Source organism: Equus caballus, chromosome 9 (assembly GCF_041296265.1).
Source record: "Equus caballus isolate H_3958 breed thoroughbred chromosome 9, TB-T2T, whole genome shotgun sequence".
Taxonomy (NCBI): Eukaryota; Metazoa; Chordata; class Mammalia; order Perissodactyla; family Equidae; genus Equus; species Equus caballus.
The window spans coordinates 3,581,485-3,599,567 of NC_091692.1; the positions used below are offsets into that span (position 1 = coordinate 3,581,485).

Here is an 18,083-nt window from a genome sequence, read left to right on the forward strand (position 1 = left end):
GCTTGGCTGGACAATATCAGGACTATGGGCTTTGTCCATCTGGCACAAAAATAAGCATCCTGAGCAAAGCATATGAGTGGGCGATTTTAAGAACCCTGTGTTACTGGGACCAGTAGGCAGCACCTACTCATCCTTCTGGGAACAAGGGGAGTTACCTCCCAGGCAGCAGAATGTGCCCCTTCTGCTCCATAGAAGTGTGTGCATGTGCGTGTGCGTGTGTTTGAGCACTGCGTTGGGAATCCCTGCCCATGAACGATCTAGTCTCTGCCTACAGATCAGTGTAAGGAGACCCCCGTTCCAATGACGAGGCTTGGGCATGGAGATAGAGTAAGATTCAAAGACTAAAATACAAAAATCTAGAATTTGTCAAGGCTGATCACGTACGGCTAAGTAAATGACGGACAGATCCTGCTCCTTGAATAGGATAATGATATGCCCTCTTTTATCTCCTGACCGGTTCACTTCTTCTTAGGATCGCCATAGAAACGAAAATACCTTTCTCACACTTGAAATCACTGGAACTTTTCTCAGAGATTTCAAAGCATTTTGTGCTAGCCTGCAAATTCCTATACCTCAGCTCAATGGAGGTGATCTGAAAAGAGTGTCTTGATGTGTGATGTAAGATTGCTGATAAAATATGCTGGGATTTTAAGACAGCAAAACTTACAAGGGACATTGTGACAAAATCATTTCAGTTTTTTCCTTTCAAAGTTATTAAAATTTTCTACAAGTGGCACTTTCATTAAATTTTGCTACTTAAGGGAAGAGATTAAGTTTGCCATACACCCATAGTTACAGCAGAGATCTTTATAAACATGGTCTTATTTAATCCTCTCAATAACCTGCAAAGCCGCCTTTAACAGAGGTGGAAGGGAACCTCGGAGTCAGTGATTTGCCTAAGGTCCTACCGCTATTAAAAGGCTTGTCTATCTGAATCTAAACCCTAAATAACGCCTCTTTGAACTGAATTGCTAAATTTCTATCTGCACTTTGTAAGAGTAGATGAAAATGCTTTTCTCCATGTAAAAAAAGGCAAAAAGACCAATTTTCCCTTGCCCCTTTTCTAAGAGTCTCTTTGGAGGTCAAGCGAAGGTGAGTCCTTCTTCCAACTTTTGACATAGAGATAAACCCCATTAGGGAGTACAGGTCTGCATTGTTTAATAACAGGGATACGTTCTGAGAAACGCATCAGCAGGCGATTTCGTCACTGTGCGAACATCAAAGTGACTTACAGAAACCCAGATAGGATGGCCTACTCCACACCTGCCTGTAGGCTGTAGCCTCTTGCTCCTAGGTTACAGACCTGTACAGCGTGTTACTGTACGGAATGCTGTAGGTAACTGTAACACGATGGTATTTCTGTATCTAAACATATCTAAACACAGGAAAGGTACAGTAATAATACAGTATAAAGATAAAAAATGGCACACCTGTATAGGGCACTCACCACGAATGGACTTTAGGGACTGGAAGTCACTCTGGGTGGGTCGGAGAGTGAGTGGTGAGTGATGTGAAGGCTAGGACATCACTGCAAACTGCTGTAGACTTATAAACACCGACCCTTAGCCTGCACTAAATTAAAAAAATATTTTTCTTTCTTCAATAATGAATTAACCTTAGCTTACTGTAACTTTTTTACTTTATAAACATACTTTTTTTTAACTTTTTGACTCTTCTTAATAACGCTTAGCTTACAACACAAACACATTGTACAGCTCTACAAAAATATTTTTTTCCTTTCTATCCTTATTCTAGAAGCTTTTTTCTATTAAATTTTTTTTTTTTACTTTTTAGACTTTTTTGTTAAAAACTTAGACACAAATCCATACATTAGCCTGGGCCTACACAAGGTCAGGATCATCGCTATCACTGTCTTCCGCCTCCACATCTTGTCCCACTGGAAAGTTTTGAGGAGCGATAACACACATGGAGCTGCCATGTCCTATGACTATAACGCCTTCGTCTGGGAATATCTTCTGAAGGACCTGCCTGAGGTCCTTCTTAAGGAGGTGTCACTCTTTTCAGAAATATGCCCATGGTGGTTTGCTTGGTTTGTTTCTCTTTTTTTTTTCTCACAGATTTGCTTGCAAGCAGACAATGCACCATGAACATTCCTCTCTACTAATGAAAACCTTTTGATGTTGGCTCCATGTTTTCAAACTTTGTAAGGAGCTTGTTGAGGTGTGCAGAAGCTTCTGCTAAACCCTTCTCTGTGAATTTTCTTGGGGGTTCTTCTTTTTCTTCTCCTGCAGTTTCCTGTTTTCCTGCCTCTTCTTCAGCTATGTGTTCCCGTTCCAGTTCCAAAAGCTCCTCATTAGTCAACTCCTCAGGAACCACCTCTAGGAGCTTCTCGATGCCATCCTCATCCACACCCGGGTTAAGGTTGTCTGCTGTCTCAGCCACAGCCTTGTCGATTTTTGCAACCTCCTCATCCTTGGCAAATCCTCTGAAGTCATGGACGGACTTCTGGAGTGTCTTCTTCTAGATGCCATTCGTACACTCCTTCATGACATCATCCCAAGCCCAAGCAAGGTTCTTGAAGCAGTCATGGATGTTGTAGTCCTTCCGGAATTGCACCAGTGTCTTCCCAGTGCCTTCCTCAGTTGGAGCAATAGCCTGGGCAATGGTCTTCCTCAGGTGGTAGGCCTTAAAAGCTGCAATAACTCCTTGATCCATTGGTTGGATCAAAGTGGTGGTGCAAAGAGGAAATACTGCTTTGATATTGGGATGAAGATCACCAATAAAAGGAGGATGTCTGGGAGCATTATCAACAATAAGCAAAATCTTGAAAGGTGTGTTATTCTCCAAAGAGTACTTCTCCATTTTGCTGGCACAGCAATTCAGGAGGGCATCTTGGAAGAGCAGCTGGGTCATCCATCGTTTCTCATTGCTCCTGTAGTGCACTGGCAGTGTGTGCTTATTGATATGCTTGAGGGTCCTGGGGTTCTCACTGTGCCAGACCACAAAAGGTTTCAATTTTCAGCCTGCAACACTGCCCTCAAGCAAGACTATCCTGTCCTTAAAAGCGTTGAAACTTGGCCTTGACCTGGCCTCGTTACGGATGAAAGTCCCTCCATTTCCACAATAGGGAGGTTTCATCCACATTGAATATTTGCTTTGGCAAGTAACTCTCCTCCACAATCAGCTCATCTAGAGTTTGCAAAAATTCTTCAGCTGCCTTCACATCAGCACTCACAGACTCACCAGTCACCTTCACATTATGTGCTGAATAATGCTTCTTCAATCATTTAAACCACCCAGAGCTAGCAGTAAATTCAACACTGTTGAATCTGGGTCTAGACTTTTCTTTCAATGTCGCAAACCAACTTTTGTTTTCCCATGATCGTCACGGTGCTGAGAGGAGAACATTTCTGTGTCTGGTCTTCAGCCCAGGTCATTAGAAGTTTCTGCATGTCTGACGGAGGCTCTTCTCGAATTTTTGTTAGGTTCGTTGCCTTCAATGAAGCAGATCCTTTAACAGCTACCGTCACTTTGTTCTTGTTTTTCAAGATCATAGCTTTGGTGCAATGGGACACGCCTGACTGGCGAGCAATAACCATCACTGATTTTCCACCTTTGTAGTCCTTAATCACTTTTAATTTATTTTCCAGGTCAATCACTTGATGTAGCCTCTTACTGGAGACATTAGCAGCGAATTTTGAATGCATCAGGGCCACGATGAACAAAACAACATGAGATTAAATCAAGCACAAGAGAAAATGATGCAATCAAGAGATGCAGTGAACGCGGGATGTATGAGGCTGCTGCTGACATAACACAGCACACTGCTTTAGGGTAAATTTTTTTTTTGATAAGTAGAAAGAGTATGCTCTAAAATAATGATAAAAATTATAGTATAGTAAATACATAAACCAGTAACGTAGTCATTTATTATCATTATCAAGTATTGTGTACCGTACATAATTGTGGGTGCTATACTTTCATAGGACTGGCAACGCAGTAGATTTCTTTACATCAGCATCACCACAAACAAGTGACAAATGCATTGTGCTACAACGCTACAATCGCTACAACATCACTAGGTGGTAGGAATTTTTCAGCTCCATTATAATCTTTTGACCACGGTTGTATATGCGGTCCCTCGTTGCTGACTGAAATGTCACTATGCGGTGCGTGACTGTAATCCCGTTCTCCAATGTTTACAGTGTAAAGATATATCCAAGATCGTGGCCAAATAACATCTAGATATGTGATAGGGTTGAATTTTACTAGAGCCCTGTGATCCCAAAAAACAGTGAAGGTAAAGAACTCCCCCCCCATCCCACCCTTTCTATTCTGGGCAATGGCTTACTGCAAAGAGCCATCCTTCCTCCATAAGACTTACATAAGACTCACTGATGCCTGCTTGTTCACCTAGGACACAGCTAGAAACAGACCCTCCAAATGCCTATTCTTGGTCTCATAAATATTAGCTGAACTGTCTTATCCCTGCTGATCAATGGGAATAAAATGCATGTGACCCAAACTTTGGTTAAGCTTCTCTCCTTCTGCCAGGACGCTGAACTTTGGCATAGCCACCAGCCCGAGCCAGCATACAGCCCCTTCGGGAGGTCCCCTCCTAGAAAACAGGCTGGCCCCAGGATAGAACGTTACCTGATCTACTCTTCAATATGCCACCTTTCACCCCACTTCCCCACAGCCAGTTCCTTCTAGCCTTGTTTACTCCTCTCTGTAAAGGGGAAAACCCTTTCAGCCTAACTCTTGAGATGCTTACAGATCTTACGTCAAAGCACTCTATTCCAATAGTCCCGTCCCCCCTTCCAATAATCCTTTTGAATTAGCATCTCCTTACGAAGTCTGTATTTGTTTTCAATTTGACATATGTAAAAGTACAGCTCCGGAATTATCTTGAGATCTCTTTGGAGCTGTGCAGGAGATTGTTGTGAGGTCCAGTTTTTTGTCTCTTGGGGAGATAACTGTTCTTCTGCTTTTCTGTTTAAAATACATGGAATTTTGTCCAAATGACCAAGACGGCCTTAATATTCTCCTCAGTTGACTAAAGAGCTCAGACAGGTTTCTTCCTGACTATCGGCCCTTGACCTCCATTTTCTTAGAGCATTTGCTTTGGAGAACTTGTATTTGTAAATTTTCTCTGCCCCTTTGAGATGTAAACATTGCAGCCTCTTGTCAGTTTCACAATTTAGGTATTTCTTTCTCAAGCCATCCCTTTGAAATGTAATAATCAAGGAAGTTAGTGTCCCCTATCTCCCAGCCTCTTTGGGGGAGAAGGGGCCTAACTGAGATAAGTTACAATTAGCAAACACAGATGGCCTAATCACCTTGATCAACCCGCCCTGTTACGTCTTCCAGCTCCCCCCAGTGCTTAAAAACTGCTACCTTTCGTTCCATCAAAGTTGAGTTCAGTCTTTCTCCTCCGTTGCAATGGCCTTGACCCCTGTCGCCGCAGTCTTGAATAAAGTCTTTGCCTGCTTAACTCCGTCTGGTGCAATTTTTCTTTGACGTTAACACTGTGGTCAGCTTGATGCTACCTTCCATGCATGTAAATCTGTTCATGTTTACTCAAAAAAATTCTATTTTCTGTTCTATACTGGTAGGGAAGGGTCTTGTTAGCGGCAAGATTGTTTTACTTCTCTAATGACTTTCATAACTAGCCTTTCGAAATCTGACAGCGGTAAGACTTCAGATTGCTCTATCTTCCTCTAGCACATTATAGCATTTCTAGAAAAGTAGCTCTTTCCTCCTGTTTTTGTATATTTAAGCCTTCTTTTTGGACTACCTCTCATTTCTAAAGGATTTCAGCACCTTTCTATCCTCTTCCTCTTGTGTTCCTCTGTCTAGAAACTCTGGGATGGTGAAAATATTTTATTTTGTTTGGATCCACACTCTAGATTTATGATTCTCTCTTTTGACACCGTGGGAGGCAGCCTGGAAATCCTATGTCTGCCACAATACTTTTAACATCTCAAAACCCCTGTGCTCGAGAGCCCATTTCTAACGCCCACATGACCCTCCCAGCTGCAGCCGGAATCACAGCATCTATCATACTTATCTGGGCAGACTTTAGTTCTGAATTCTCTGAAGTTTATTTTCTTATGAACTTGTGACTTTCAGCTTTCTGTGTACTAGTTGGGCTTAAAAATGGCAGATCGAGAGTGTGAGAGTGAGGCTTATTTTCCAGTTTGTTTTATAACACAGCGTTCTAGCTTTGCTAAATAAATTCAGATTGCTTCGAATTTGCATTTTGATCACTCACGGGAGGTAATAACACAGAATCACTGAAAACCAACACAACAGAGTCAGTACTGCTGTGCTGACTTTGAAGCGTTGACTGTAAGTCTCTTTCTGTCGCTCCTCCTCGGTGCCTGTAAGATGCAGGCTGTGGCCTGAACGGCCTAGAGAATAAGTGATAATAAAAACTATTTGCTTCTCTGCTTCGTATAATAATCCTCGAAATCACAGAGGGCATACATACAAAAGCAATATTTAGAACACAATCTGATTACAGTAGACAATAAAACGTGCTTAAAAATGATGAGGGGGCTCATAGTTTGACGTATTTTGAGGACATTTTCCTTTCTTTCTTTAAAAAAATATTCATTAACATTAACATGTGCTAAGTGCCACACTAAAGAAAAATACCAAATTAAATAAGCCCTGAGAAATTCACAAATCAGCGATCCGGAAAAAAGGGAAATCACTAATTACAATACAGCAGGTTAAAGATGACAAGATATGTACAGAGCATGGTCTGAAGAAAGAAGCAAACCCAAGCGTGTCCAGGAGAGGTTTGGGACCTTGTTCAGGGATGGAGTCATGACATGTGACAGTGGGCTTGAAGACACGGGGTATGTTGACCAGTCAGACAAAATAGAGTAGGGAAGGGAATTCAAGGTAGGAGGAGCAGCATGTACACAGAGGCATGGCACAGTGAGTCAACGACCATCTAGTAATCCAGCATCCCTTTATCACCCACCTCATCCATCCCCTTAGGTTCTACCGTATGCTAGATACGGTGCGAAGTATGAGGGATCCCAAACCAAGAGACCATCCAGCCTGCAAGTGGTTTTTTAGTCTAGCTGCAGAAATAGACATTTTTAAAAAGTAGTAGCAGTGATGAACTGAGTGTCCTAATAGGGTTTTATGTGAGTTGTGGAGGATGCACTTACTGTCACAGGGAATATCAGGGAGGTTTCTAGAAGGTGTGGTATTGGAGCTGAGTGTTGAAATCAAAGTGGATGTTCACGACGATGAAGAACAGAATGACATCCCGGGAAAGTCAATCCCTGCCCCTAACCCTTGCCCTTCAGGCAACCTCTGTTCATTTAAATGCAATTATACAATATCCTACTCTTGTGTACAAGCCTTCTCTCACTAAGCATAATGTTTTTGAGGTTTGTCCACATTGCTGCATGCATCAGTAGTCTGTTCGCTTTTAGTTCTGAGTAGTACCTATTGTATGAAGATACCTCACTTTGTATATCAATTTTCCAGTTGATCGATTGTTGCTAGTTTTTGGCTATCTGAATAAAGCTGCTATAAACGTTCTTACCCAGCTACTTTGTAGACATATATTTTCATTTCTCTTGAATACTTAAGAGTTGACTCGTTGGCTCATTATATCTTGGAAATTCAGATATTTCTAAATGGCTGTAGCATTGTATCTACCTACCAAGCATGTCTGAGAGTGTCAGTGCTCCACATCTTTGCCAACATTTGATTATATAGGTCAATTTTGGCCATTCTGGGTGATGTGCAGTATTGCCTTATGGTACTTTTAATTTGTATTCTTTCCAAAGACTAATGATTTTGAGCGAGTTTTCCTGTGCTAATTTCTTTTTTGATGAAGTATCTGTTTGCCTTTCCTTCTTCATGTACCATGTGCTCTGTCTCAAGACTTCTCAACTCTGGCTACACGTTAACACAGCTTCAGACTTTTGCTAGAGGCCTCACCCCCAAAGACTCTGATTTAATTGTTATGGCTCGAGGCCCCCGTCATTGGTATCTATGAAAAAGCACCCTTGCTGAATCTATGTGCTCCCAGGTTTGGAAACCCTACAGCTGTAGTCCAGAGGTTCTCAAACTTCAGTAGGTATCAGAATCACCTGGAAGGCTCGGTAAAACACAGATCACTGGGATCAACCCCCGCAGTGAGTCTCGGTTAGAGACTGAGAATTTGCATTTCTAACAAGTTTCCACATGATATGATGCTCTAGTCCTGGGACCATCCTCTGAGAACCACGGCTTTAGCCAAACTAACGAACCAACTTCTCAGTAGACACCAAATTCTTTCAAGTCTTTCTTCTTCCTCTATTTTATTCTCTCTGTTGGGAACGCCATCTCAATCTTTGTTTTCCTTGCACACGCGTTTTTATTCTTAAAGAATTAGCTCACATGTCACAATCTTTGTGAAGTCTGTTCAGATTCGTTTGCTCTGTCACGTTACTTCCCACACTCTACTGTCATGATTCATGTGATAATTGCACCTATCACATTGTTTTGTTCATCTCTGTTCATTTGTTCTGGCTCCAGAACTCCCCTCTTCTACCCAGTGAGAGCTCTATAAAACCAGAAACCACTATGTCGCGTTCTTTGAATCATCAGCAACTAACAGTATCAGACACATTACTGAGCTTCCACTATTTTATTAAAAAATTTGGGGGGCTATTGTTTTAATGAACGAGTGTCTGGATGACTAAAGAAAATGGGATATAGAAGGCTTCTCACATGCTCAGATTCTTTAAAATCACAATTGATTATTTGTTATTAAATTGGCAACCAGACCATATGGACCAGAGAGCAAATCTACAGCAAAAACTAAAGTAAAAGTCATGTATCATCACAGGCTATAGTTAGTGTTATCTTAAAAAAATTCATAAGAAGAGAACTTGAAAAGGAATTCTTTTGAATTGAATAAGCCAGCAAGTATAAAATCAAAGAAAAATTTAACAGGATGAAAGCGAAGTATGATTCTTCTCAGAATATTACATTTCTTTCCCGAAGGCTTTCTTATCAAATAAGAAGTGCTTTTTAACAAATCTGAATCTCTAGAGACTTTGAAGACACAAAGTTCCATATGAAGATTGTGTTGCTAGAAAAGTTGTAATGTTTGACTGAATGCTTGACTTGTGCCATGAGCTGATAATGATGACCGCAATACTGAAAACAATAGCTTCAATTCACCTGTTTACGGTGGGCCAGAGACTGTGTTAAGAGCAGATCACGAATTATCTCACCTAATCCTTATAGGAGCCCTACAAGGTGGGTATTATTATTCCAGTCTCACAGTTGATAATACAGAGGCTAAAAGAAGTTAAATAATTTGTTTAAGGCCTGTATTCAACCCCATTTCTATTTCTATAAAATACAGGCAGCCCAGCTGAATTTGAATTTCAGATAAATAACAATCTTTTTTGTTACAAGTATGTCCTAAGTAATATCTGGGACATGATTATATTAGAAAACTAGTCATTGGTTATCTGAAATTCAAATTTAACTGGGTGTCCTGGATTTTTATTTGCTAAATCTGAAAAGCCTACTTCTATCATATTCCAGAAACATTTACATCAGACCATTAGGTGGTATTGCATCTTATCTTAATTCTCTTGTATGTACAGGCAATTCCTAATTGACTTACATGAAATTTAAGGGATAAACTTCAAACATTCAGCACAGCATCACGGCCTTTTATGATCTGGACTCCACCTTCCTGTTCTCCACATTCGGGGATGCAGCAAATGCCAAGAGCTTGAGGTGGGAGCTGAGCAGGGTGTGTCTGGAGACCAGTGGAGCTGCTGTGGGGTTAGTGGGAGGGAAGCTGGAGCCAGATCACAGAGGGAACAGGGGCCAGATCATGAGGGGCTCTGCAGAGCTCTGTGAGGACACAGGTTCCCCTTCTGCGTGAGGCAGGCAGCTATTGGAGAGTTTAAAACAGAATGACATGGGCTGGCGTGAGTCTTAACAGGACCAAATTGGCTGCTGTTTGGAGAACAGTGTGCAGAGGAACAAAGGCAGAAGCAAGGAGATCTTACAGATGTTCAGGCAGCAGCTCAGGTGGCTGCTTTTTTTGATGGTGGACCTCATGGGTTCAGGCTTCAAGCTGTGTGACTCTGGGCTCTGGGTGACAACTTCCAACTTGGAGCTGGGGAGAGGGCATCATTCTCCCAGCTTCAATGTGGAACCTGGCGTGGCTTCACACTGAGACTCGAAGGGACCCTGCTCTGTCAGCATCTTTGGCTGTGCATCTTTGGGAGTGGAAGAGGCAGCCCTGTTGGCAGAGAGCAATGTTCTCGCACAAGAGGCAGCAGCAAAACCTGGGGCAAGACTGCCCTGTCAGGGGAGAGCAGGGGGTGGGTGGGCAGCGGAGCACATCATCTGACCTGTTCCTGAGCATGGCGGGGACACTGCCTGGGAGCTCCAGACACAACTGGGAGAGACTGGGGACGGTGCCAAGGTACTGCAGCTGGCAGGGGTTCATGCGAAGCTGGTAGGCTTTTACTATGACTATAACTATGACCTAATTTATACCATACCTGGATAGGCATGGAAGCATTAAGGTTAACAAAATTCAATGAATGAAGTTCAAGGGGACAATAAGACCAAAAACACCTAAAAGGATACAAATGCCTTACAACAAAACAACAAACACTTAGCAAATTTTTAACTGAATGTCTGCTCTGTGCCAGGCCTGTGCTTTTTAGAGGTTACTCATGTGCTCCTCACAGCAATCTTTGATCAAGCATAGATTATTATCAACCCCTTTTACAGATGAAAAAATTGAGGCCAGTGAGGACACAGGTAAGTAGCGTGCACAAAGTCACGGAGACATGAACAGCTTCCGTCAGACTGCAGACAGAGTTCATGTTTTTAGCTACAACTATCAAGACTTTCCCATCAAGACTTCTGGGAAAAAAGTTTACCCTGTCGGGCTAGGCAGAGTTCTTCAGCTAAAATAAAAATGATGGAAACCAAGAGAGATGCCAAGAAGAGCAAGTCTGAAATTTGCCACGAGGAACACTTATTACAGAGAAATCAGGGCTCCAGAAGAGGAGGGTCCAGGGTGGAAAGCCAGAACAGAGGTGTCTGTCTGTCACGCTGTTTGTCTCACATCAGAGGATTGGGCATATCCCACTGCTGTTGAGAAGAAGTGCCCAATGAGCTGTCATGGTCCTGGCCATTTGTGTCTCAGCAGCAGGGCACCCAGGCCAGGTCACTTGCAGGACACACGCACCGTGACTGTTCATCCTATTTCTATCTCCATCCAGATCATGGATGGAGGGTTCCTTTATGCCCTTCATATCTGTTCTCAGGAGGGTAGCATATGATGGGTTGACAGAGTTCAAGACAAGGGCTTTGAACGCAGCACTGAAATATAGGCCTGAATCCAACAGGTTAAGGAAGTACTTTCTTGCTTCCTTGTGATTTACACCTCTAATCCAGTCGGCACTACCTTAGGGAATGTGTCTCCCAAGTTCTTCTTTGTCCTCTAGCTAGCATTCAGTCCAAATGATGATAATAAAAAGAGATAGAAGCATAGTTAAGGGAAGCATGGTAAAGGATTTCACTAAGAAAGGAACAAAAACGTTCAAAAAGAAGTAGACGTTTCAGTCTTGCTCATAGAGAAAGACTGAGAATACTGATCAGAATTTTTTATGCATGCCAGTTTTTCAATAGTGATTCAGAATACTTGCTTTGAGTTCTCTTCATCTACCGAGTGTATTTGTGGTCCAGCCCTTCCCCAATGAGCACAGAAGTTCATAGCTTGTAAGCTCAGGCGACTTACTGCTTAGTTGAAGGTTTTGTTAAATGCTGAAAGATGTATTACAACGTAGTACTCAGCTAATATGCCTAAGTACCCCATAGTCCAGCTAGGAAATTCTACTGTTGGTTCTTATGAGATTTGCCTGATTGGATTGCACATAGTCAGCAAAAGCCAAAGTAATTACGAGTAGAATTCAGAAATGCTCAAATTCTCCTTAATCCATTTACATGTTTGGCTTGTCAATAGTTTCCTTTGGGAAGTGAGGGTTTAACTCTGTAGTTTCAGACCTCAGCCTAATAGAAGTATAGGTTCCTGGGGTCTTCTGTATCAGAATCCACATCAGCATTTTTAGCAAGCACCTGAGGTGTGTGGATGTAGGGCAAGCAAGAACTTTGCTTTGGAAAACACTGACTAGCCTCTCTACGGCTCCATGACACATCTGACAGTGGTGCAATGTCCTGGAGTGTACACGAGGCCTCTTCCCCTTTGTCTTCTCACATACGTCTGTGAGAGTTCATTTGCCCTTTTCAGTTAGCAGGGTGCTAAGCACTTACTTTCATAAACTATTTCCATTACGGCACAGACTACTTTTATTTTGATTATGTTATTTTATATATTAACATAGATTAATGTTAGATTACAACTTTGGTGGATATGAAACAAGAGAAGAAAAGAGCTCGAAAGGTAAGTGTCTTATTTTTGGAGTTTCTAGCAGTTTTATCAAAAAACCTATCTATCCATCTATCTACTTACCTGTCTTTCTCTCTCTCTCTCTCTGTCTACCTATCTTCCATCCGTCCACCCAGCCAACAACCCACCTACCTACCTATCTACCTATCATATGAAATATCTAATACATTTTGGATATTAAATGTATTTTCCATAAAATGATCTGAGAACAATGAAGGATGAGTTGAATCTCCCTTCCTGGACTTTAGCACATGCTGCTTCTTACTTTGGGATCCTTTGAGGTAAAGTTCTAACCCCACTTCACCAGGAGCCTTGTTGACCATCCCAGCTATCACTTATCGACTGTATCTTTCATGTGGTTCTTACTATAACATACTGCTTTGTATTTTTTGTCTGTAGTCTTTATCCTCAGTTAACATACAGCCTTCTTGAGTGAAGAAATATGATTTTCCTTCGTTATTCTCACAGCAAAAATCTCAGTGCCATTCATTAGTGGTCAACCAACAAATATTTGCTAATTGTTTTATTTAGAAAGAGGAGTATGGCAGTGGTTTAACAGTGTATGCATACTGCATCAATATAGAGTTCACTTTTAAATAAATTCAAATATGAATTTCTACACACTAATGAAACATTCAGGCATAGGTTAATGTAGAATCATAGATTTTATCCTTGTCTGGCTTCTTATAAATGATCAAGTCCAAGTCTGTTATTTTTTACATGAAGAAAACAGTCTTCTATCTAAAAGACACTAAGCTACTTGAGAAAAGGAACAGTTAATCTAAATATTTCATTTCACATAAAAGCAATAGTTTTAACTATCTTTGCATTTTTTGGTAGCACCTGGTCACACATAATAGGCACTCAAATGCTAGTTGAACGAATTGCTTCATGGAAATCAATTTCACTAACTGGATATTAGAACTAGATGACATATGGACAGTCTGTGCTCATGCCTTTAGCTTCTTACATGATCCACAAAGGGTTCCACCATTTACAGCTGGCCCACCAGCTCGTTTTGCTGGTTTTCACCTGCTTCAGATCTAATTCTTGTTTCCCATTCATTGTTTTGGAATGGCATTCCAGATTTTCTTTGAGCAGTCAACTGGGCATACGGATACCAGCTCTTCTTTTTGACTCTAACTGGATGTACTAAAAACCTAACTAGATTGTATCCTTGCTGAATCTGTAATCTTTAATTATGACAAAAAGAGAGGATTTATGCTTTTACTTTACTTTGTAGGAACCAAGGATGATTTGGTTCATGTGGTCCAGAAAGGAGAAGACAGTGGACACCAGACAAGGGAATTTTCTGTAGGCCAGTCACTAAGACAGACTCTTCAGTCTCCATTTAGATTTCGAGGACTCAGTATTAAATTCATCTCTCATTCATTGTTTTCTAATTTGTAGAGACAAAATGAGATAGACAGAGGATTTAATTCTTTAGCTCCCTAAGCCCCCAATTATTATGCAAGGATTGAGGGAAAAAATCTGAGCCCCTCTAAGCAGCAACAGTTCTAATCAGTTACTTTCTGTGTGTTTAGAACATAAACACCACGGTTTGGATTTATCCCCTTGGCTTCAGGATCAGCCCTTGCTCCTGTAGCTATTGTGTTCCTGGAACACAGATTCACTCAGAGAGAATATCAAAAGAATGGATTTTATAAACTTTTTGCAGATAAGAAAGTTGAGACTCAGAGAAGTTACTTGTTTCAGGTGATTTGATTGGATTGGATAGTGACGGAGCTGGGACTAAAACTGGCCATGTTCTCTCTTTCATGGAGGCTTAACTGTAACTTTCTTACTCTTTCTCTTCCTATCTGATACTTGGAGTGATTTCATGCCCATGAAGATGACCCATCTTGCATGTGAGCATCTCGGTTCCTTGAATTCTTCATATGCAGTGACTTTTGCTCTGTTCCTTCTTCCATCACCCCCTCCAGTGGGTCTTCTCATCATCTAATGGTCACACCTCTGAAATAGCTCAATCTCTAAGTACAAGCCTCAACTTTTTCCCATTCATTTCATTTCTCTGCTTCTGGTCCTTAACAGCATAGGAACTTTTACTCCCTTTGTGTTTCTATTTTTCCCTTCTCCGCGCCCTCCTTTGCTCCCTTCCTTCCCTGATTAAGTTTAATTCCATGATCCATCTAGTCAGCCAGTCTTTTCACTAATGTCCTCAACTCCCTTTATTTATTGCTTTTCTCTGCTTTTCTGACAAAAATCCAACTCTGAACCTGTTAGATTTCTCCATGCTTCCATTAGGGCTGAGAAAAGCCAATGGAGAAAATCCCAGAGCTGAGCTGACTGATGGATCCATAGACTGGTTCTCAAAAGTGTGGTCCCCAGACCAGCAGCATCAGCATGACCTGAGAATTTGTTAGAAATGCAAATTCCTAGATCCCACTCATGACACTGAATCAGAAACTCTCAGAATGGGACATAACAATCTGTTTTAATACGTTCTCCAGGTAATTCTGGTACACTTCAAATTTTGCAAAATACTACTTTATTAATTCTTGGTCTCTAACCTCAACTAGCTATTAACATGAACTGTCAATCTTGATATGTTTTCCAAATTAGTGATCTTCTATGTTTTCCATACTAGCATCTTCCAGTCATCTCCATTCTCCTCTGTGATCCTGTTCATCTTTCCTCACTTTGCAGAGGTTATTATCCTGACTTACAGTTTGTGCTTGAACTCCCCCAGATGCTTGCCACCACGTCCTCAGCCTTACTGCAGTCAGCGGCCGTGGAAGAGTGTTCCTCCTCAGGCTGCAGGCCAGCCCTCACACCTGTGCTCTGATTCCTTCAGCATCAGGGACTTCCACCCTTTCTCTTCACTAAGTTCTCTCCACTGGCATCTTCACCCAACCTCATCACAGTTTACATTTACACACTTGGGGATTTTGATTCTAAGTGTGATAAAAAGCATTGTAGCGTTTTAAGCAAGCGAGGAGCATTATCTGATTAATTTATAAAAATTTATAAATTTTTATAATTTAATTCATAAAAATTTTTATCCTTTTTATGTGGAGAGTGGATTGCATGGGCTGAAGCAAGAAAATCAGTTTAGCAGTAGTGGAGATGTAGCTAGTTTTGGGCCATGGTTCGGAGGTGGAATTAATGAGGAAGGGTTGAGAGAATCAAAGTTAATCCTAGTCTTTTTGGATTTCCCAACTGTGTGGATGGTGATGCTATTTATCAGAATGAGGGGGACTGGGAAGGAATAAGACGGCTGGAAAAAAAAATCAAGAGTGTTTCTGGCATGTCAAGTATCGGCTGTTCATTGGAGATCTGTGAGGACATAGGCAGCTGAATACTCAAGTCTGTAATTCTAGGAAGAGATCAGAAAGAGAAATATAGATTTAGAAGTCTTTGGCCTGTAGATAATATTTAAAGCTCTGGTATTTCATGAAGTCACCTTGGAAAAGTGTGTAGGAAGAGAAGGCGGCCTATGACAAAGCCCTGGGCTACTCTAATATTTAAAGGGGGAGTATGGAGGGAAAGTTTCCAGCACAGGAAACTGAGAATAAGCAATTGGAAAGTTAGGAGAATTCCTCAGAATTCTGCTAACCAATTCTCAGCCAAATTCTGCTGAGAAGTAAATTAAAATAAGAACAGAGAGGTAACCATTGGACATGGCAACATGGAGGCCCCCTGAGACCTCGACAAGGGCAGTCTCAATGGAATGGTGACAATAAAAGTCTGACTAGAATGAGCTGAGGAAATCATGTGGTTGAGTTAAAGTCCTGCCGATGGAGAAGCTCAGAAACTTGTTATTCCTTCCTTCTAGTCCCCGTTCAAGATTCCTGAAGTCAAAACAACTCTAAAAACAGGCATTTAAGTCCTTCAAACTGATGCAGGCTTTTGTAGAAATAAGGCGGGTAATAAAGGCTTGTATTTGAAAGTTTAAATGCAGGTGCCACGCACTATCAACAGAGCTGGCTTTTTAACATCAAGACCAAGTTCTGTAAATGAAACTACTAATGCGGTTGTTACCACACCAAAAACACTACCACATGACAAAATTAGTGAAGTGACAGTAGGTATTATAACAAATTGGAGTCTGCTGTTACCTGGGATAAGTCAGGTTTAATGTGATCCGTCCACAGCTATTTGAGAGTTGCCAAAACACACACACACATGCCCTTTCATCATTTTTATTAGTCAATCCCTTTAAGATAGTATATTTAATTTCATGGTTGATAAAATATGAGAAATAGCATCCTCATCAGTATATATTTACCAGGTCCCTGGTGTGGTTATGAAAGAAAGGACATATGGAAATGAGCAGTATAATGATTACAATATTGGGAAATAAAACACGGAAAGAATCAAGTCTCAGCTAAATTCCCAACTCATAATAACCGGTTATCGAGTAGCACAGGCACTGAAGATGGTGAACTGGCCATACATCAAAGGGTCACTTTAGTGAGAAGACTGTAGAAAGGACTGATGGCCATACAACTAGTAGAGACATTTATCAGCAGTGAATGACATTATTAAATAAGAGGGGGAACCAAGCGTTTTCCAGTAAATGGCCATTTGTTACCAGGATATTATATCCATGTACAAGTCACGTGTAATTGCAGAAATGCAAGATCCCTTTCATGACGGAGCATTTGGGAAAGAGAACCTTTCATTCGGAACTTTAAATGTAACTAATCTCATATATAATATTCCTGTTGTCCACTCATTTACTCCCTCACATTTTAAGCTAGCAAAAATCGAGCACTTATTATATGCAAAGCACTGCACTCATGTTACCTTAAATATATACATAAAAGAAAGAAATAAGCTCCAAAAATTTAATCTTTATTTTAGAATGAATGAGTTGCTGACATGCTGGTGCTGTTACCAAAGGGTGTGGACACCAAATGTTTAGTTCCTACCAGCTCATGACCCCCATCTTCATCGAAGTCCTCCTCTATCCCATCAGTCATCTCTTCTCCATCCGCATCTTGCCCTCCTTCAGCAGGCTCCTCGGTAGAGTGATCTGCATTCTCTGACACACATTCATCTTGGATCAGCTCTATACTCTCTTCCAATTGCTTCTTCTGAGCTTCTGGGGGGGAAAAAGCAAATGACTACTACCTTGGGTTGCTCATGAGCCATTTGGATAAACCATGAAAAAACAGTCTATGAAAGAGTCAACTCTATGTACTATTAACGGTATGGGAAAGATAAGGTAATATTATGTTTCAGTCGAATCTATTGAGTCTGTCAATTATGTACATAGATCTATGTGCATTTACATGCAAGCATATTTATTTCTTAATGGAATTAGCAAAAATGAGGGAATTCGGATGGTACGAGTGTATAAAAAAGATTTACACTAACATATTGATCTTTCTGACTAAATATAGTCCTTTCTAATAAGGACGTTCTCTCTGAGGAGAAAATACAGCAAAGACAAAGGGCAAAAATCAGATAAAATATACAACTTGTGCACTCAGGGGAGGAGGATGAAGGAAGCTCATTGACAAGTTCAAACCTAAGTGAAAAAGACAAAAACTCACTGAGAAAAGAAGTAAAAAGCAGATACATTGTCTTTCAGACGATATGTCTATGTGAACAATCCTTTGAAATTTTGGAGTCTAAATTTTATTGGCAGATATGGTTAACTGCAACCGTTAAGGACAAAATTCTG

At 41.0% G+C, this 18,083-nt stretch overlaps 1 protein-coding gene across 36 annotated transcripts in view; it reads right to left on the reverse strand.

The window, feature by feature from the left end:
- Positions 1-18,083, reverse strand: part of RALYL (RALY RNA binding protein like) — a 674,426-nt gene that overhangs the window by 20,444 nt on the left and 635,899 nt on the right. For 12 of the 36 annotated variants that reach the window (XM_070222081.1, XM_070222086.1, XM_070222084.1 and 9 more), the window contains one exon: positions 17,326-17,498. The exons of 12 other annotated variants lie outside the window; for them this stretch is intronic. In XM_070222081.1, the coding sequence (XP_070078182.1) occupies positions 17,326-17,498 (173 nt within the window). Of the gene's footprint in view, positions 1-16,579; positions 17,499-18,083 lie in introns of those variants that run through there. 12 more of the 36 variants (XM_070222071.1, XM_070222075.1, XM_070222068.1 and 9 more) reach the window with 1 other exon arrangement.